Below are 21,595 nucleotides of genomic sequence, written 5' to 3' on the forward strand. Positions count from 1 at the left end.
TTTTATGTGCTTAATAGTGTTACAAGGCTGCGCAAAAATACATATACATATGGTTCTATTCTGAAATAATTTTTCTTCGAGTTATGGCTCCCGAAACATAGAAAATTGCTTAGTCATAAATGGGACATGCCCATTTTTTTAAACTTGAAGTTTTTCCTATTTTACGTTATAAATCCACTTGGGAAATGAAATACCATTGGTTTGCTAAAATGAGCATTTGTGGCCATAAACTAAAACAGGGTATATTTGTTATTCCCGACGCGTTTCGACGTTACCTTACATCTTTTTCTTTGGGGATATTAATATTCACATTAATAATTATTTATTTCAGGTACTAATATAATTTTTGCAACCGGATGAAACCGAACATTACATACCCAGCTGTACACTTGAAATTCTGTTGTTGTTTGTTTTGTATGCTTAATAATAGTCTTACAAGGCTGCGCAATAATACATATACATATGGTTCTATTCCGAACTAATTTTCGTTTGAAAGAAGCAAAAAGGATACAGAGGCTAACACCAATGAACTTGAGCGGGTAATAATGCACTTTTCCTTCAAATATGGGGATTTCCCTACTGCTTATTTAAAAAAAAAAGATATAACAGAACAATGAACATAAACACACAAGTGCCTTTGTACTAAACAGCGTTATTACAAAAAAAGGGCAGGGTTATTAACGAAATTTTCTAACTTTTACTAGATATAGCTTATTACCTGCATCTACGCACTTTTACAAAATCTGTTATATAAAAGAAAGCGATTTAACCAATTTAGTGCATTTTTACTGAAAATATTTCCTGTTAAAAGACATAGATGTGCACCAAATATTCGTCGAGTTATGGCTCTATAAACGTTGGGAAATGCATCGTAAGAAAGGGGAAGTGCAACGCCCATTTTCCAAGATTTGTATTTTTTCCCATATCTTGTTACAACGGCACAAAATGCGATTGGTACAAAACTATTTTTCGCTATGATTTAACTAACAATTTTTGCCTACAGCCCTTTTTAAAGTAATTTATATAAATGTGGGCGTGGTTCTTAACCCATCTTATCCATTTTTACTATAAATATATTTACTGCTTAAGGAAAATATGTGTACCCAATTTCATTACGATATGTAAATTTTTCTTCGAGTTATGGCTCCCGAAACATTGAAAATTGCTTAGTCATAAAAGGGGCGGTGTCACGCCCATTTTTTTAAATTTGAAGTTTCTCCTATTTATTGTTATAAATCCACTTGTAAAATGAAATACCATTGATATAAAGCCCTTTTTTGCAAAGATATAACTTATTTTATTCGTCCATGACCCTTTTAAAAATCTTTTACATAAAAGTGGGCGTGGTCCTTAACCGAATTCGTTATTATTCCTTCAACGCATTCCCTATAGTAAAGGCGACCTATCTGAATAATTTTGTTACGACAGGTTTAACGATTTTTGATTTATGATTAATAATATTTGTAAAATGAATTTTATCACAAGTGGGCGGTGCCACGCCCATTTAAATTTTTGTTTTTCAAATTTTTATCAAGAGTCTCAATATCAGTCCACACGTCAAATTTAAACATTCTAGGTGTATTATTTACTAAGTAATCAGGTTTTTTGTATTTTGCAAAATGTTATATATATAAAAGTGGGCGTGGTTATCATCCGATTTCGCCAATTTTCAAAACCTAATCTATTCTGGGTCCGGATAAGCTCGTGTGCCAAATTTGGTGGAGATATCTCAATATTTACTCAAGTTATCGTGTTAACGGACAGACGGACGGACGGACATGGCTCAAATAAATTTCTCTTCCTTTTTACTTGCTGGCTCGTGGTCATATAAATAAAAAGGTAAAATTTAATAGGTCGCTAAACAACCATAATACAAATTTCTTTTCGATACTGATGATTTTGATATATTGAAATCTATATCTATCTCGATTCCTTTATACATGTACAACCAACCCTCATCCAATCAACGTTATAATACGCTGTGTACAAGTACAGCTGGGTATAAAAATGCAGAAGAGCAAAGTAATTTGTTGGATTATGTCGTACTACCAGAAGTTATGTAAAATCGGCTAACGTTACAAAAAAGCTGCATACCTTAATTGCATATTTTTACAAATTCTTGCTGTCATCTACATATAATACATTTTTGCTTTACCTGTCATAGCATACCAACTGCCGACTGTCATTAATCGACAATCTTCATCTTGTGCCACTAAGTAATCCAATACCGTGCCATCGTAGATGAACGAATCTAGATTACCATTTAGTACGGCCGCGACGCCTTCTGCGACGCTAGTTTTGTTGTATCTAAGCATATAAGAAGTGGGAAAAAAATTTAGGTTTGTAGTTGAGTTACATTAATTGTACAAATAAGTATTTACGCTGGAATACTCACTGTCTCATGTAGAGATGCATATCTTTAAAATATTTATGAATAGTCGAATCGGTATGACTATAAGGTATTGTACCGTATTTAAATGATGGTTTATGCGAATAAGGATGCACTAAACGGCTGTCATTAAGACCGCTGAATTCATGGAATTCCTCGCTAAAAAATTTGATATGACTCATGAATACGTGAAAAAAGAAGTGAAAATATAAACAGGGTGAGCTAAAAGTATTGATATGGCTGAATCGTCAATATTTTTTGATGAGGTCGACCTACGAAATTTTCCAAGATAAGAAATAGCGCTATAATACTACGACCCCAATGTTGCATCACCTGATCTCAAAACTAGAACTTAATACAGCATCATAGCAAAATAAGGCCAATTGAGCAACTGCGGAATAGTCAATTAAGAAAGCATCAGCTGACGATCGACAGCCAATAGCAATTGACTGAAGTTGTGTTTTGTCTAATTGCGCTTTGTCTAACACGTTCCAATGGTCGATATTTAAAAATAGTGATTTACTGATGGAACTTCAATCCTTTCGGGTACGCCAGTGGACCACTCCTCGTTTGCAAGAACGACGTATTGTAACCTTAAGGCGATTGCGCTTGTCACCTGATAAGTAGAGGGGGTTGGCGAAGGGGGTTCAATATATGCGTCCGAGAGACTACTGTTGTGCCTTTGGGGTGCACTTTCCTTCAGCCTGCAAGTCAGCCTAGGAAGTTCCGGTTTGTAAAATGCAGCATCCAGTCACTTTTCGTATAGGCTGCAGCTTTAGATAAAGTGGTATCCAGCGAGTGAATCTGCCATAATGTGAGTCCACGCAAAGTCATTATAGATAAATACCCTTCCGAATGGAACAACTGCCGTCGCTGACTACTGTTTGAAGAAGTGCCACGGATCAATGGTCAACACTGACCTCCGTTATCCCATATTATTCTTTTTCTCCTTGCAGTGATCCGAATATTTCCCAAAGGTTTGAGGAGTTGTATCCATGTTGATGGTCATTTGCCGGATACACATCTATTACGCTCCGGAAAATAGCACCATTAAGAATCTTCTGGGTCATCCAATCCCTCTTTCCATTAGGAACTTGAGGTCGTCAGAGCTTCGCCTGCTAAATAAACAGGATGCGCCACAGGTAGGTGAAGTTAAAAAATGCGCTGGTCACTTTTTAAAGGGTTGCCCTTCATAAAGCCTTGAATGCTTCCATCTCTCCGGCTTAACTATTTGTGCACGACTCGTCGCTTCACTGTCTTTGTAGGTCAGCGCATTTTTCAACTTGCGCCAACTGCTGTCTTACCCCCATTTGTTGCCTTCCCTACACTTATCGCTGCTTCTAAAACGATTGGTGGCCCAACATCGTTCCGCCGATCAACTTCAGCGATTCCATTATACCTGCGATCTTTTCCCAAGCTTTTGCCAACCACCGATTACCCCAAAGTAAGAGCAATGTTCGAGACCGCTCCTATCAACTATTGTGTACGGCTCGTGTTTGAACTTGGATTGATTGAGCGCTAAATCAGAGTTCGATAATACCCATGTCATAGGGTTCTTTTGATCCATATATCTGCGCGCTGCAGTCTTTGTGTTTGTCGCCGAAATTAAAACAGGAAATATTGACTGACTTTAATGGATGTTCCATGATATATAAAGCATAGATAATCCTACAAATTCCTCATTAATAACAGTGTTCCTCATCAACGACCTCGACCTTGAGCTAAAAATTGTACCTCATGAAAAAATCAGCTAACCCAGTACTTATTTTGCACCCTGTTTAACGAATGAACTTACCGCGTTATCATGAAGGCCGCCAAGTTGGCAGTGTAGATAGCCAAAAAGACCACAGCAAATAGAGCCCAAACGTTAGTCATAAAACGTGAGGTGAAACCGCGCGGTGAGTCTACATGAACGGCAGCTTGAAAAAGTACCGCCCACACCAGCCAATAGGTACGACATAACGAAAAGCGGTAAGGCGTTACGCTCGTATTTTGTAGATAAAGTTTCATATTATAACCACTAGGTGAAAGCCATTCGAAAAGGAAGATCATAAATGTAGCTGCATGTATGGCAACAATGCCGACCTGCGAACAAGAACACCAAGGTTTAGAGATGAGAACACCAACATAATTTTTTTTTGCTTTCAAAAACTTACCAACATCCACGACGCCGTATCGAATGGTTCTAGAAATGCTGTCGGCGATATAATACCTGTACGTTTCGCCACCACTATCGCAATACCAGTCTCCATGAAGGGCTCACTAAAATCCACCACAGCTTCACGTTCGGTATTGATCATCAGCGATGTCAATACCATATCGGTTTTACGATTTACCAAATCTGCAATGAGCCCATTCCATTTACCATTCTCAAGTGTACCCCATTTACCATCTTCGACCCGAACCAATTCGTATGTGAAACCTAATTCTTCGGCAAATTTTTCCAGTAGATCAATGCAAAATCCACTACAACATTGATAGAACGATTCATTGCGATGTGCTTGTCCCACATCGATGTCGGCGGCCATCTCATGATCGGCAGCGACACGACAAAGCACACCACGATCCATTAGACATTTGCCACTGATTGGGTCGGCGGGCGATAGATTGATATAGGGTGCCTCTTCGAGAAATGTTATCTTTAAATGGAATTTTTCGGGTACACCCTGTGGTGGAGCATGCGAGTTACCCGGCCAAGCGATATCGCGGATATCGAGCTTTTGTGTCTCCCATGATTTCCAAACGCCAATCTAAGTTTTGTTACGGAAAAAGAGTTTGGGGAAAGACGAAAGTCGTAGTAAGAGCAAAGAGTGCAGAGGAATAATGAGATGTATGTGGAAGTAAATGAAGTGGGCAGAGAGAGAAAATGTGAAAAAATCATATACAACTTTAACGGTGTTGGACGACGACGCGATTAAAATGTTAAAAAAAATGAAAGGGTTTATAAAATTGAAAATGAATAGCGAAAGAAAAGTGAAGTGTTTGGAAGTGCAAGCAATCAAGCTTAATTTAAGAAGTGCTGTTACTTACCTCCTCCCACACAAGATTCTTATTGTTCGCACCCGGTCGTAAATTCATGATTTTCAACTCAGCGGACTTAAGATCACCATCGGCTGTGAATTCTATATTCGGTTTATTGAGATCGCCTTCAATGGAAACATTGCGTAAGTAACGAAAGAATCTAAAGGAAAAGGAAGTTCAAAGTAAAGGAATATTAATTTTGAATTTAAATTTTAATAAGAGAATATAGAAATGAGCATTTATTTGAAATCATGAACCAAAAAAAAAAAAAAAGAGAGGAGAGGGATGTGGCTTTCGGAAACTTAGTCTTGAATAACGTCTTAGCGATGACGTTAGTACTTTAGAGAAACCGCTGAACTACAGGGATCCAGAAAAGAGTTCCTCAACATTAGAGGAGTCTTCAAAATTCTTTGAAGCAGCAAGTGACAGAAGTAATAGAAAGATCAAGTACCAGAATCCTTCTATGACTAAGAGGACAGAGTTATTTTATAACATATGTCCTGATTATTGATAGGGGTTTTCATTTCGGTTGTTAAATAAATTTCTGGTAACACTACGGACTCATTTAGTCTATGTGAGGTACTCGCGGACCGGCCAGTTCAACTTAACCTAAGGTATAAAAAGCTATAGTGCGAAAGAAATTTAGGAACGGCATCATACGGGAAGACAATCCAGAGAACAGTATGTGCAGACAAGCCACATAAGTGTCTGTCTCATCTAATTTAAAGTGGGGTAGTTTACGATCTTTTGGCGGACCTCAAAGCCAGTGGAAGGCAAGGGGCTGACGATTCAGATGAACTGACAACCCTGATCGTGGATGAATGTGTGAGCAAAACGCGTGATGTGTAGCTCGTTATCTGAAAATTGTGATAGATGGGCAGTCATGTTGGCTCTAAACCCAATCTCAGAACTCTCCAGATTGTACTTTCTGGTATGAAGGGAATATAAAGGACAATAAGCTTATTTAGAAATTCAGCGTAGAGGTTAGGGCGGTGGATGCTTTTGCCGCCTTTTTATGCTGTAGAGAGGCCATCTTAAAAGCTGCGATTTCTAGTCAGGTATTTATTAGAAGGCAGTCAAGCCGATGCTATTGTAGGTGTGCTTGTCATGGTCTTTTGAATTTCGGGCACTACAGCAATTCTACTGACTTCCTTTTTCTCTAAGGTAGGACGGATTACAGTGAAAATGTCTTTGTGTTGAAGTGGATTTATCAAGTGAATCACGAATGGACCAAAGAAAAGAGGGAAGATTGGTAAAGCTAGTCAGCTAAGAAAAAATGATAGATACTGTTGCAGAGAAGAGGGTTAATGAGGTTAATACGGCTAGTTTATTGTTATGGCGGGTTGCTATTCAATGATGGTGTCGGATGCATCTCGATATACTGGAAACCCTTCCCTTTTGCAGATGAATGGAGACTGGCGAGTTTGAATTACCGGAACACAATATGCTTGAACATCATAAGTTTTCCCAGAACTCTATGAAAAAGCTAGTGGCATTAGATGTGGTTTCATCATTAACGGATCATCGTGAAGTCCAAATAAAATTTTTTCACCCGAGATGGGTATACTCAAACTAAGAATTCTACTGCTTCTATCGAATTTCATAGTTTCGCTAACGACATTCACAGCATTTCAACCGAATTGCCAACTGCAGCTACCCGTGGAGAATAATTTTTACTTAGCAGGGTAGGCTCTGGTGACCCCAAGTTCCCCACGAAAGGAGAGGGTGGGATAACGAAAAAGGTTCAACGTGGTCATATCTAATCGTTCCCAATATGGTCGGGCTATCACGTTAGGAGCGCCAGTTTGCACAGCATAACGGCTCCAATATCCGGCAAAGTAACTTTAACATCGACAAAACTTATGAAATTTTGCAATACTTTCTACTAGTAATACCTTCTCTTGTCATAGCTTTAGGGAGACTCTCTGAAGTTATTACGAGTAGAAAGTATTGCACAATTTCATAAGTTTTGCTGATCAGCAATTCCCCAATTATTTCTACGTCAAAGCAGAGCTTGCAATGTAAATCTTCGTAGAGAATTATTCCTGAGTGTCCTCTGATGTTAATTCGAGTGTGATATACAATTTAAATTATTCAATCTGGGGACACTTATTATCTAGGCAAACTCTACTGCTTTTTATAAAAAAAACTAAATAAAATAAATTTTTTTGTTAGTTGAGCTTTTCGAAACTATTCGGATAGCTGTGACCGAGATTGAACCTAAATTTACTTCGATTTTGTTAAAAACTATATACTAGGGTGGGTCAAATTTATTGTTGAAAAGGCACATCCACTTACTGAGTAATATTGCCAATGGGACCATAGTTCTGAAATGAATTTCGAGCCTCCCTCATTTTGTTAGAAAATTTTATATCAAAATTTTCTCACTTGATTAGCGAACTCGAAATTCATTTCAGACCTATGGTCCCATGGACAATATTATTCAGTATGACCCATAGATTCAGAAACTGGGTGTGCACCTGAAGTTTTTTTTTCCATACAATTTGACCCGCCCTACTGTATACTAATATATATATATTTATATCATACTCACATTTCACCATTATCCCATCGCCCACGTCCCTCATCTTCACACGACAACGATTGCGTGGTGAGACGTCGCCCCCGATTTCCCGGGTCTGTGAGGTAGGCTTCAACACCGAATGCATAAATTTTTATAGCATTCGATATTTCACTCATTAATGCTGCACTGCTCGTATCAAAATGTACACCCAACATACCAATTGGGAATTGTGAATGTGCATCCTTTTTCTCGATCACCGATTGACTAACAACCCATACATAATTTTCACCAGTTAACTTCATTTCTTCAGCAGCTCTAAGAATAGTAACCGCTTCGCCTTGTGTGGCATAGAGGAGCATCACTCTAGCCTCGCTATTCACTAACTCCATCAAGTCGCTGGTGCGCGTTACAACAATCGAATTGAGTATCGTGAATTTGAAATGATCTTGCATTTCGGCGACACGCTCTCGTACAGCCTGTACAAAATCATCGTGTCCAGCTATTTGAGAGGTGACAACCGAAAATTGATGCCATTTGTAACGCTCTAGAATGCTCAACATAGCAGCACTTTGATGTTCTATACTTGGAGCTAACTGAAGTTGAAGTGTCGATTGAGAGGCTCGTCTCTCCAAGCCAGAATTGTCGGCATTCCATGAGATTACCGGTATACCCAGATAACCGGCTAATTGTAGAAAATATTGGGCGGAGGCAGTGCTATGTCCGAATTGTTCATTATTCATCATATATAATATGGCTGAGACATTCGCTTGTAGGAATTCTTTGCAGAGTGTACTTAAAATGGCTACAGTAGAAAGAAAAGAAAAATGTATGAGTCTAACTTAGTAATTACTAAGAATTAATTGTTAAAATTGTTTTATTATTTGTTAATTGTAGGGAAGCTCATGGAAGCTTGCATACCGTGTAAATTTCGTATAGCTTTATTAAAAAAATCATTTAGTTTGCGAAGTTTACATGATCACGAGTCAATTGAGAGTTTATGTGTGTTGGCTTTTGAATATTTTCTAACTTTTATACATAGGCCTACTGTTGATAGGAAATAGAGATGTTACGAAGCTTTGTTTCCGTTATATAATTCATGTGCCTCAAAAGGATATTTGATATCCTCGAAACAACATTTGATACTTTCTTTCCTATAAAGCAACTTTTAAAAATCATGTTCCCATACTCCTTTCGCTGAACTCACATCTCTAATAGTGACCTTTCTCACCTATGCATCATATGCATCATAGGAAGTCTGTACTTTATCGCGTGCGTTGTGGTCATGCCACTGGTTAGCTCAACGTTGAGGGAGGTTGTTTGAGCTCACTATCAATTTAAATAGTCTTTCTTAAATTTTAAGTCCCATTTGCACAAATTTTTAACTCAGAGTTAATTTGAAAAATTTGTTAAAAATGTATATGTTTAACTCCTCATGTCAAGTTAACTCTGAGTTAAAAAGATAAATTGTCGTTCTGCACGTGGGCCTAAGAAATCGTTAAATTATAGCTCACATCAAAAGTTTACTTATTGATAGTATTCCGAAATATTAAGCCACTGCCAGGTGGTGGAGCCAGCACGTTGGGTGCAAAATATGTATGATGAGTAAACTGTTGAGCGCATCAAATAGACGCAATTGAGATTTTTATTGACATCACGAAACAGTTTGTCAACAGTTTTCTTTTTTAAACACATCCATTGGCAACGAGGTATCAATTAGGGGATAAGGATAAAGAATCGATAACTTTTTGATAACAAATCGATAGCTTTTCATTCTAAATTATATAAATTCTTGATACGAAATCAATATCACATCGATAACACGCCTATAACAAATTGTTGACACCTCGATAATTGAAAATATATTTGAAAACATATCGATTCATTTTAGGTAAATTATACAAAACTTACCTTAACTTTTCGGTAACGAATTGCCAACACTTGGGTAACAAATTGATAACTTTTCAACAACAAATCCGTAAATTTTTTGTAACAACTGTTATAAATAAATAATGGGTGACTTTTCGATGAAAAGTCGATATCTTTTCGATACCAAACAGATATTTTATCGTACTAAAAACAACATGTAGAACAAAATTTGGACCCGTTTCGGATCGAACGAAATAGTACCAAGAAAAGAACTAGATCTTAGCTGTACATTTTTAAACTTGTTCGGAACTTTTGAAAAAGTGCCAATAAACAACTAGTTATAAAGTGGAACTTATTACCTCCTTCGGTCCGAGAAAAAGGCGGGGAAAATTTCAACCGTTTGGGGCAAGGCCATGTCAAATTCGGCCGATGAAAGCATGTAAAAACGATAGATGGCGAAGTGGTAGTGGTGCGGAATGCATTAGAAGCGCACTAGTTTTGAACTAAAGATTTTCCCTAGCGGGTACTTTTAACAGCATCATACTATTAAAGTTCACAAGAATAAATTATCTTTGCATTGAAATAAAGAGGAGGCCCAAGCTGAAATGTCAACATTACTTTTGCTTGTAAAATAAGATGTCAGCAAAACTCTGACCTGAACCTCGGACTAACGGCAGCTTTAAGATCGTGTCCAATAAAAGCGTTTACCATAATTCAGGACGTGTTTACACTAGAACAGAGCATTGGTATTTATAACTGCAACTGTAACAGCATCTGCAATAATACTCACGGAACCTGGGTGGGAAAACCAAAGTAACAGCAGGCTAGACATCGCCTTTATTGAAATTTGATAGACATTTTGACGCTAGTTTTCCCCTCAAGAATCAACGAGCTTTTAAATAGGGCTTTTCAGCTTGCACAGCGAAATTGGTTGCACTTCCCATTTTCCTACAAAGTGCAGCTCTTATCTTCCAATTGGAAGTGGTTGCTCACGAGAAGGCCTGCGGTACTTATATAGTATACAAGCATGTTAGCAGAACTTATGGGTTGGAGAAGCTATATATTGCGTTGCCTTCGGGGAGTAACCTTATCGCTACAACAGCAGCAGAGCTTATGGTACTGAAATCTTGCGTTGCCTACTTCCAGTTCTGCAATGATTTCTATTAAATGTAAGAATTTGGATAGCAACGACAAAGGGTAGGAGTTAAGGAAGTGTTATTGTACCGGCCATAATATCAATTGACTTTTTGTCAACTTTGAATCTCTTTTAGATCAAATTTAATTATGACCATATAAAATGGTTGCAACGAAGGGGTGACATATGGCCGCCTGCCATAACATTAATTCACCTTATACCAACTTCAAAAGGCCATATTCCGGTGTCCTTTTATTGAAAAATCGGATTTATTATTTACCCAGCGTGGATTTTTCTTACAATAGAAGAATACTCTATCCAAATAAAACTTATTGAAAGTTTGGAAAAAAAATCGCGCGGTGTGTTATTCCAAAGCTGGGCCCGTAAAATTGCTTTGAAATAAAAATAATACATGGAATACGTCTAACCAAACCTCCAGAAGTTTCTTGTATTCAGAAGAAAAAGTACGTTACTCAAGGGGTTGTGTAGCGGAACCTCTTCGAAAGGTTGCCAGCACGATAAATTTTAGCTTGTCATCCTCGCCAAATCGCGGCGAGACCTGTTTCGTTTGCAAGCGCCCCCAAGTTCATCATGGGGTAGGGGGTGGGTTGGCATAGAAGATTTAAGATGTGCGTGTTAAATCGTTCCCCAGATGGTTAGGCTTGTACCTTAATGGCGCTTGTTACCGAAAATTACCAGACCTGTGTCCGGCAAAGGATGGTCCTTTCAACATCGGTAGCACTCCCCGAAACCTTTGTAAAGTCAATCAGCCTTATGACTCTTTCAACTTGTTATAACGCCAATTGGTTCTATTTCCATATGAAGTGGTCATAACATCAATTGCCTTTTCGGACCTTGACCTTATGCCATGTGTAGATCTGTCTCTATCGCAAAACAGTCATATTCAGAGCTTCAGAGTAGGACGGTAAAATAATTTTTTTTATATCCTTCATACCTATTTTTGACATTTCTATATTAAAAATTTTAAATTTTCATAAAATTTAAATTTTATAAAAAATAAATAACAATTATTGAATTTTAAATTATGAAATTAAATTAGTTAATTTAAAAAAATACTAAATAACTATATTTAATAACTAAAATTCAATTAAAATTTATAAAAATTAATTAATAATTTTCAAATAAATAACTTCATAAAGTACTTAGCTTCCCCCAAAAATGTTTTCCTAAGTTTATTTATTACCAAAAAATAAAAACTATGATAGTAATTAATAATTCTTAAATTTAAAATTTCAAAAAATAATTAATAATTAACCCCTAATTAAGTTACTAATAAATATTTAATGAAACAAATATAAGAAAGAAAATTATTAGTAATTCTTAAATTTCAATAAAAAGCAATTTTATAACAAAATGTAAAATAAAAATTAATCAATAATTTAAAAAATTTAAATTTTCTATATTTAATAAAATAATATTATTTAATTTTGAATTAAAAAAAATAATATTTTAAATAATAAATAACAAAATATAGTATATAAACAATTAAATATAATAATTAATAAAAAAATAAAATAAAATTTATAAATAAATAATTTAAAAATTTTTAATTTTCATAAAATTTCAATAAAAAATAAATAACAGTTATTGAATTTTAAATTATGAAATTAAATTAGTTAATTTAAAAAACAATAAATAACTATATTTAATAACTAAAATTCAATTAAAGTTTATAAAAATCAATTAATCATTTTCAAATACATAACTTCGTAATGTACTTAGATTCCCGCAAAAATTTTTCATAAGTTTATTTATTAACAAAAAATAAAAACTATGAAAATCATTAGTAATTCTTAAAATTTTAATTTAAAAAAATAATTAATAATTAAACCCTAATTAATTTACTAATAAATATTTAATGAAATAAATATAAGAATGAAAATTATTAGTAATTCTTAAATTTCAATAAAAATCAATTTTATAAAAAAATATAAAATAAAAATTAATCAATAATTTAAAAAATTTAAATTATCTATATTTAATAAAATAATTTACTTTTAAATTATAAAAATTTATATTTTAAAATAATAAATAACAAAAGAGTGTATATAAAAAATTTAATTTAATAATTAATAAAAAATATAATAAAATTTATAAAAAATAATTTAAAAATTTTAAATTTTCACAAAATTAAAATTTTTCATAAAATCCTAAATTACTAATCATTTTAATAACTTTTTTTTATTGCACAAAAATTTCGAAATTTTGTTATTAATACATTTACATTCTATTAAAATAAATACTTTTATATCTAATTTAATAATATGAATGACAATATATCTAAAAATTAAAATTTTTTTTTTCATTATAAAATAGATATCACTCCTTTAGGAGCATAGGGCAAAAACAAATTGTCTCCACCGAGTTCTGTATGGGCTAGTCTCTTGACCTCTCTCCACGACCCTTCCGACCGACATTCGGCGTGAAAACTTCTAATCCATGTCGTCCGTGGTCGTCCCCTCCGCCGAGTTCCTTGTGTGTTCCAGTCAAGCACCCTTTTTGATCTATATGATTCGGTTTTTCTTAGTATATGGCTGATCCATTGCCATTTTCTACTCTTTATGGTTGTTTGAATCAGCTCAGTGTTCGTCAGTCTTAAAAGATCTTCATTTGAAATAATGTTAGGAAAGAATATATGGCATATTGTGCGCAAGCATTTGTTTACGAACACCTGTAGTTTATTGCTGATGAGTTGCCTCACTTTTCACGTTTCAGCACCGTATAGTAGCATCGACTTCACGTTGCTGTTGAATATTTTAAGTTTAGTGCTGCGACTGAGTGTGTTAGATCGCCACACTTTTCTCAGTTTTTGAAACGCCACCCAGACCTTTGCTATTCGTGAGCTTACATCAATTTCAGCTCCGCAAAATAATGCTACATCATAAAATCAATGAAGGAATCGGACTCGCTTCTTCTCTTGATGGGCTTCCTACTTAAATCTAACTTCCATGACACGCGCATTTTTCGCACCGTTGGACCGCTTTTAGCACAACTTCGGGCATGGCTCTTTGGTTATTCTCACATTATGGGGCTAAGCAACCATCTTGCCGTTTCACAGGGAGAATATTCATCGCGTATCTGCTGAACACCCACATGTATTAATTTCGCCTGGGGATGGGTCATCTAGTGTTGCTCCCACCCTTTTCCGTTGCTCTGCGAAATGATCGCATTCAAAAAAGGTGTGGCGAGCTTCGTGTTGCTCAAACTATGTCAAGTAAAATTCGACCTCTCCATTTGGCCACTCTAGCCATGCCTCCAGCTCGGAAATCATTTCCCTGGTTCACCTGCCTGTTTCAACTAAATTAAGTACTGTTGGTATGAATTAAGCGGGGATTGCCCTCATTGCTTTTAATATATATGAAAATATATATTTGAAGCATTTTTTAATTTATAATTTATTGGATAATTTGGGAAAAATTTAAACAAGGTGACATCAGAACGGACAAATGACATCTGTTTCGATTATACCTTGCAAATCTCTTCAAAGCCTTTTCTCCCGGGAGTGGGATTTGAACCCGCTCTCCTACGTCGGTTGAAGTGTTACAAACGCATTCAGCCACACCATCATTACTGTTATTTAGATGTGTTTTATTTAATATGTTTGGAAGTCATTGAAAATTTAGTCATTAAAATTGAAAATATTCCTTAATTAAAACTAGAATATTAAAAGTAAAATAATTTTACTACCATCACATAAAATATGGTTATTGTCACTTGGCAACAAATTCGCCCTACCAGTGTCAAGAAAAACATTTTCACCCATTGAAATAATCGCCGATTTGGAACAATGCGTACAAAGTTTTGAGGACGAGAGGGAAAAAGATACTGTAAGGAGTGACATTGCGGCAAAAATCAATACTTTTCAGCAAAAAATTAGAAACTGCACTAAGGACAAGTTTATACTGAAAACATTGACAGACACCAAAAGATTCCTTAACCAACACAGAAACGAGATCATAATAACAAATGCAGACAAAGGCAACAAGACAGTTATGATGTACAAAAATGAATACGAACTAAAAATGAAAGAGTTGCTAAACGACAAAAACACATACAAAACAATTAGGAATGATCCCACACAAAAACTGATGAGGAAGAATAACACAATTATAAATAATCTTTACAAACAAAGGAGACTCGATGCAAAACAAAAATTTCAGCTGACATCCGCGGCTGCTAATGCTCCAAGACTTTACGGACTTCCGAAAATTCACAAACCACACGCACCACTTAGACCGATTTGCTCATCTATTAATGTACCATGTTACAAATTATCAAAATTTGTTGGAAGCATTTTAGAAAATATTATAACCGATGATCTTAATATAAAAAGTTCACTTCAACTTAAAGAAAAAATCAATAATTTCACAATTCAAGACGACGAAATTCTTATTTCATTCGACGTCGTATCTCTTTTTGCGAATATACCCATACATTTAGCAATACGCACTATTATGCGAAAATGGGAAAAATTGGAGACACATACACAAATAGACAAAAAACAGTTCCAGACGATACTAGATTTCTGCTTACGTGACAACAATTATTTTTCATATAACAACACCATATACCAACAAATCTACGGAATGCCAATGGGCAACCCGCTATCTCCAACCATTGCAAATATCGTTCTGGACAAAATATTGGACGACAGCCTCGCTGAATTAAAAAGCAAAGACATATATGTCAAATACATAACCAAATATGTAGATGACATATTCGCAATTGTTAAAGCTAAAGACGTGGAAGACATACTAACAGTATTTAATGCACAGCATACCAGGATACAATTTACTAAAGAATTAGAGCAGAACAACAAAATTGCCTTCCTAGACGTAGAAATACACCGAAAAAACCAAAACTTAACGTTCAACTGGTATGCAAAGTCGATGGCATCAGGAAGAATTATCAATTATCACTCCAATCATCCATGGAAGCAGAAAATTAACACAGCAACAAGTCTAATAAGGAAAATACATCTTCTAAGTGACGGTGATTTCATAGAAGAAAACAAGAAGAAAATAAAAAATATTCTCTTCAAAAATAGCTACCCGAATACTCTAATAGAAAAGCTTATAAGTAATACGACACAAGAAATGGACCACCCTAATTCATCAAATGGACAAACAGAAGCAAACACAAACAAAACTTATATTGGAGTTACCTATATACCCGGACTAACAAGTAATCAATCGCTCAGGAGAATTATGAAAAAAGACAATATAACATTTGCTCACAAACCACACAATACACTTAATCGTTTCTTTACAAAAACAAAAGACAAAATAGACAAGGGACAACAATGCAATGTAGTGTATAAAATTCAATGCAACGGTAACAACAACAATGCCTGCAATAAATGTTACATTGGCACAACGAAAAGAGCATTGAGAACGAGAATACACGAACATGAAATGGACGCAAAAAACAGAAAAACAAATACCGTGCTTTCTCAACACCTGACTGACAATGACCATACAGCTGATTTTGGGAACGCAAAAATTTTAGATGTTGAGAGAAGATGCAAAAGGAGGATGACACTGGAAAGTCTCCGCATCCAACAACATATGACGAATGTCATGAATTTTAAAGAAGACATTGACAATACAAATAGCGCTTATACAGCAATAATAAAAAATGATAAAAACAAAAATAGAAAATAAAAAAAATGAATGTGTCGATTGTCCTGTGATATTATTGTCTTGTTTGTACAATTAATTAAATTATTGTGAGTTATTGTTTTAATGTTGAATTTGCAATGTTTATTGAAAATAATGATTACTTTTGTGTTTTCATGTTGTTTGTTTGAAAATAAATAGACTTCCTGATGATGACGCGGATGCGTCGAAATGCATAGAAGAGAAAAGTAAAAACTCTTGGTTTTTTCTTTATACATATCGACCAAAACAGCTCCAACCCAGCAAACATTTTCATAAAGAATTTGTTCCAATCAACATATAAAAGCAATACCCACTTCACGCATCTGTGGCTCATTGAATAATTGCTGTTCTATATATATTTTTTTTTCGCGCTATTTAATTTACCAAATTTAGTTTAGCCAAATTTAACAAATACTCAGTGAGTAATTTCAGCAGCACTCGGATATGGAACAATAACAACGGAAGTGTAGCATGACTTGTTGGTAATTAAATTCCACAGTGGGTGGTAATAAATTTTATTGTGATAGCAAATGCTGCAAAGCGATAGGATGTAATGGTATGTACAGTTAAATGAAATATTTGCAGGTTGAGTTTCCTGCGGGAAAAGCAGGACTTGCACCAGCTGACGCATAGAAAATGGCGCTAATGATTGCATTTGTTAATGAAGGCGAATGCTGAAAAAGGCGGAGAAGCGGAAAAGTGTTGGAGTTGCGGTAAAATGTGACTTTCAAGTTGTGGATAGCTAAATAGTTTATATGGTTCGGTTCATTTGTTTGGATTGTTAAAGGGACCGTAATTATTATGAAAATATATAAAAATGTTTCAAATAATTTTGTTATATCCAGAAGTTTTTGAATTGAATGTACTAAATATATAGATTAGTCCGTTAAAATATGATATAGAGGTAGTCTCTATAGGTAGGTTGTCTCTATATCACGTTAACTACAGCCTAAGGGAGGTGCTCTGATCCCCCCACCCGCGACAGGTATGCCTGACGTAAGAGGCGATTAAAATACCATACTGATTCAAGGGGTTGTGTAGCGAAACCCTTTAAAATGTAGCTTCTCCAACCCGGTTGTCAACCTCACCTACCCGTGGCGAATTCTGTTACTTTAACAGCTGAGGCTCTGGCGACTCCAAGTTCCTCATGGATATAAGGGGGTGAGAGGACGTTATGGGTTTAAATCTTTCATGCGGTCATACTAAATCGTACCCGAGATGGGCCGGCTGGTGTCTTATGTGATTGTTACCGGAACGTATCGGACTGCATCCGGAAAAAACCATCAAGATCGATAACACTCTTGAAGGTTTTCGGGGTGTGTCCTTATCGCTACAACAACAACAAAAACAACAGAGGTGCTCTGGGGAAGTAAGAACATAATACTTTAGCAGATCGCAGATCATTTGTATTTTACACTGCACCGAATTTCGGGAAATTCTTGATTATCTTGGAGCTTCTGTTAACGTTCCAATAGCTGAACTGTTAAATAAATAACTCAAATATTTAATATGGCAAAGTGTTCTTTATTTACAACTCTACTGTGGTAGCAGTACTTCATAATAACAATACTCGCGTACTTCACTAATAGCGTGTTAAAGTCAAATTAATTGATTATTCCTCAGCTTGCGCAGCATTTGTACTCTCTGTTGCGTCGTTGGCATAGTTCACCAAAGGTCTAGATTTTTCACGAAAAACCTCCACGCGCAGCTGCTTATTTATTTCCACTTAATGTATCTCGTATTTACTTTTGTCTTCTAAGTATATGCGTGAGTATTAACTTTTGCTCTAAGGTGATGACTGCATTTGTATATTTGAAATAATCTCTTAATTTCTTCGCTCTTAGCTTTCCTGTTTTCATATATGTGTGACTGCTTGTTTTGATGTTTACATGTACATATGCGCAGTTGTTTATTTTGCTGTTGTTGTGCATATATTTACAAGCAGCACAGTGACGAAACGAAATTGCTTACATTCGCCACAATATTAAATAACAGACCCGGCTGCTATCTAAATGCCTTTTAAACAGTTTTTGTCACTTACTCTCTCCCGATATCTGCCTTTTCCTAGTTTGGATCCGCTTCTTCCTCTTCTTTCTCTCTCTTTGCGTCCTCCCCCTTTTCTCTATCTCACTACCATTTTATAACTCTATCCCTTTCTCCTTTCTCCTTCCCCCTCTCTCCCCCATTTTGATTTTTCTCGTCTTCTCTATCTGAATTTCTAGCAAGCTGTTTCCTTCAAAATTAAGCGAGCTACAAAAAAAAGCATGATAAATTTCGCATAAATCGGTCCCTAGTCCACTACCCAGAAAAAAAGTATGCTAAGTATCTCATTATATACGCATTTTAAAAATGATTTTTTTGAAATGAACGGTCTGTGGTCTCTGGGTTTCGCTAGCTGGCTTTTTTTAACCATTTGATTTTACTAAACATCTGATGTAGTGGGTGCCCTTGCTGGACGCATGTTTGAACGGATGGTTGACAGCGAACACACATACAAATTGCTTTATTATATTCAGCGTGCTTTGCACACAGAATATATTAACTTTGATTGGATAAAGGTTGGTTGTACAGGTATAAAGGAATCGAGACAGATATAGACTTCCATATATCAAAATCATAAGAATCGAAAAAAAAAATTGTTTGAGCCATGTCCGTCCGTCTGCCCGTCTGCCCGTTAACACGATAACTTGAGTAAATATTGAGATATCTTCACCGAATTTGGTACAAGAGCTTATCTGGACCCAGAATAGTTTGGTATTGAGAATGAGCAAAATCGGATGATAACCACGCCCACTTTTTATATATATAATATTTTGGAAAACACAAAAAACCTGATTATTTAGTAAATAATACACCTTGAATGCTGAAATATGACATGTGGATTGATATTGAGACTCCTAATACAAATTTGAAAAAAAGATTTTTAAAAGGGTCGCGGACGAAAATAATAAGCTATATCTTAGCGACAAAGAGCTTTGAATCAATAGAATTTTACTTTCTAAATTGAATTATAACATTAAATTGGAAAAAACTTACTTACTTACTTACTTAATTGGCGCTTAACCGTCTAAACGGTTATGGCCGTCCAACAAGGCGCGCCAGTCGCTCCTTCGCTCCGCCAACCGGCGCCAATTGGTCACACCAAGGGAGTTTAAATCGTTTTCCACCTGGTCCTTCCAACGGAGTGGGGGCCGCCCTCTACATCTGCTTCCATAGGCGGGTTCCGATAGAAACACTTTCTTGGCCGGAGCATCATCTTTCATTCGCATAACATGGCCTAGACAGCGCAGCCGCTGCGTTTTAATACGCTGGACTATGTTGATGTCTGCGTATAGCTCGTACAGCTCATCATTAAATCTTATTCGGTACTTGCCAACGCGTAGAGGTCCATAAAGCTTTCGAAGAACTTTTCTCTCGGCACCGCCCCTTTTTTGTCTAAGCAATTTTCAATCTTACGGGAGCCATAACTCGATGAAAACTGTACATATCGTAATGAAATTGGGTACATATCTTTTCCTTAAAGCAGAAAATATTTCTAGTAAAAATGGACGGGATCGGTTAAGGACCACGGCCCGTAGATATAAAACGAGTTTAAAAGGGTCGTAGATCTGAATAATAAGCTATAACTTATCAAAAAATAGTTTTGAGTCAATGATATTTCATTTATCAAATTTTATTGTAAGAGGAAATGGGGAGGCATTTTTTTTTAAACGGGCGGTGCCGCGTGTTATGTAGAAAAGTAATTTCTCTGAAATGAAATGATCAATTGAAGCTCACGCTGAGTATATAATGTTCAGTTACACCCGAACTTAGACACCGTTACTTGTTTTATTGTTAGTTTTAATATTTAAACAATTTGTGTTATATTTTGGCTATTTATTTAAAGCAGAACGAAAGTAAATATTTCCAAGTTTGATTGTACGTATGAAATAACTTACCTTCACTAGGATAGGAAACTTGTCGTTGGTGCTTGGGCTTAGCTGAGCTCCGTAGTGCCCTATTATGTGGCTGAGCGGCTAAGGGCTGGCAACTGCGCCGTTTCGTCCACAGGACACCTTTATATGCCACTTAGGAAAAGAAGAGGGATAGGGAGAAGGATAACAATCCTAATAAGCTAGAAGTGATGGAAGTCGAAAAGGACCTCGTAAGCGTTAAATCTAAGGGGCAGGTAGAAGACGCGAACGTCAGTACGAAGATGTGAGAGGGGAGAAACAGTCAAACGGTGCTGCTGTGTGTCACACAGAGGAGCACCCAGGATAACAATTGTAATACGAAACAAGTAAGGAAGGTTAAATTCGGGTGTAACCGAACATTACATACTCAGTTGAGAGCTATGTCACCATAAGGGAAAATAACCATGTAGGAAAATGAACCGTGGGAAACCCTGGAATGTGTTTGTATGACATGTCTATCAAATGAAAGGCACTAAAGAGTATTTTATGAGGGAGTGGGCCATAGTTCTATAGGTGGACGCCATTTAGGGATATCGCCATAAAGGTGGATCAGGGTTGACTCTAGAATTTTTTTGCACGATATGGGTATCAAATGAAAGGTGTTAATGAGTATTTTTAAAATGGAGTGGGGCTTAGTTCTATAGGTGGACGCCTTTTCGAGATATAGCCAGAAAGGTTGACCAGGGGTGACTCTAGAATGCGTTTGTACAATCTGGGTATCAAACGAAAGGTGTTAATGAGTATTTTAAAAGGGAGTGGGCCTTAGTTCTATAGGTGGAGGCCGTTGCGAAATATCGCCATAAAGGTGGACCAGGGGTGACTCTAGAATGTGTTTGTACGATACGGGTATAAAATTAAAGGTATTAATGAGGGTTTTAAAAGGGAGTGGTGGTAGTTGTATAGGTGGTCGCCTTTTCAGAGATATCGCCATAAAGGTGGGCCAGGGGTGACTCTAGAATGTGTTTGTACGATACGGGTATAAAATTAAAGGTATTAATGAGGGTTTTAAAAGGGAGTGGTGGTAGT

General features: G+C 36.1%; 1 protein-coding gene across 7 annotated transcripts in view; it reads right to left on the reverse strand.

Annotated features, from left to right (window-relative positions):
• Nmdar2 (NMDA receptor 2) overlaps positions 1 to 21,595 on the reverse strand; it is a 446,956-nt gene that overhangs the window by 44,977 nt on the left and 380,384 nt on the right. For all 7 annotated transcript variants that reach the window (XM_067784747.1, XM_067784740.1, XM_067784746.1 and 4 more), the window contains 6 exons: positions 7,965 to 8,736; positions 5,420 to 5,570; positions 4,546 to 5,139; positions 4,185 to 4,474; positions 2,396 to 2,548; positions 2,156 to 2,307 (listed from right to left, as the gene is read on the reverse strand). In XM_067784747.1, coding sequence (XP_067640848.1) covers positions 2,156 to 2,307; positions 2,396 to 2,548; positions 4,185 to 4,474; positions 4,546 to 5,139; positions 5,420 to 5,570; positions 7,965 to 8,736 — 2,112 coding nt within the window. The remainder of the gene's footprint in view (positions 1 to 2,155; positions 2,308 to 2,395; positions 2,549 to 4,184; positions 4,475 to 4,545; positions 5,140 to 5,419; positions 5,571 to 7,964; positions 8,737 to 21,595) is intronic.

The sequence above is a fragment of the Eurosta solidaginis genome, chromosome 4, assembly GCF_040869045.1.
Source record: "Eurosta solidaginis isolate ZX-2024a chromosome 4, ASM4086904v1, whole genome shotgun sequence".
NCBI classification, from domain to species: Eukaryota; Metazoa; Arthropoda; class Insecta; order Diptera; family Tephritidae; genus Eurosta; species Eurosta solidaginis.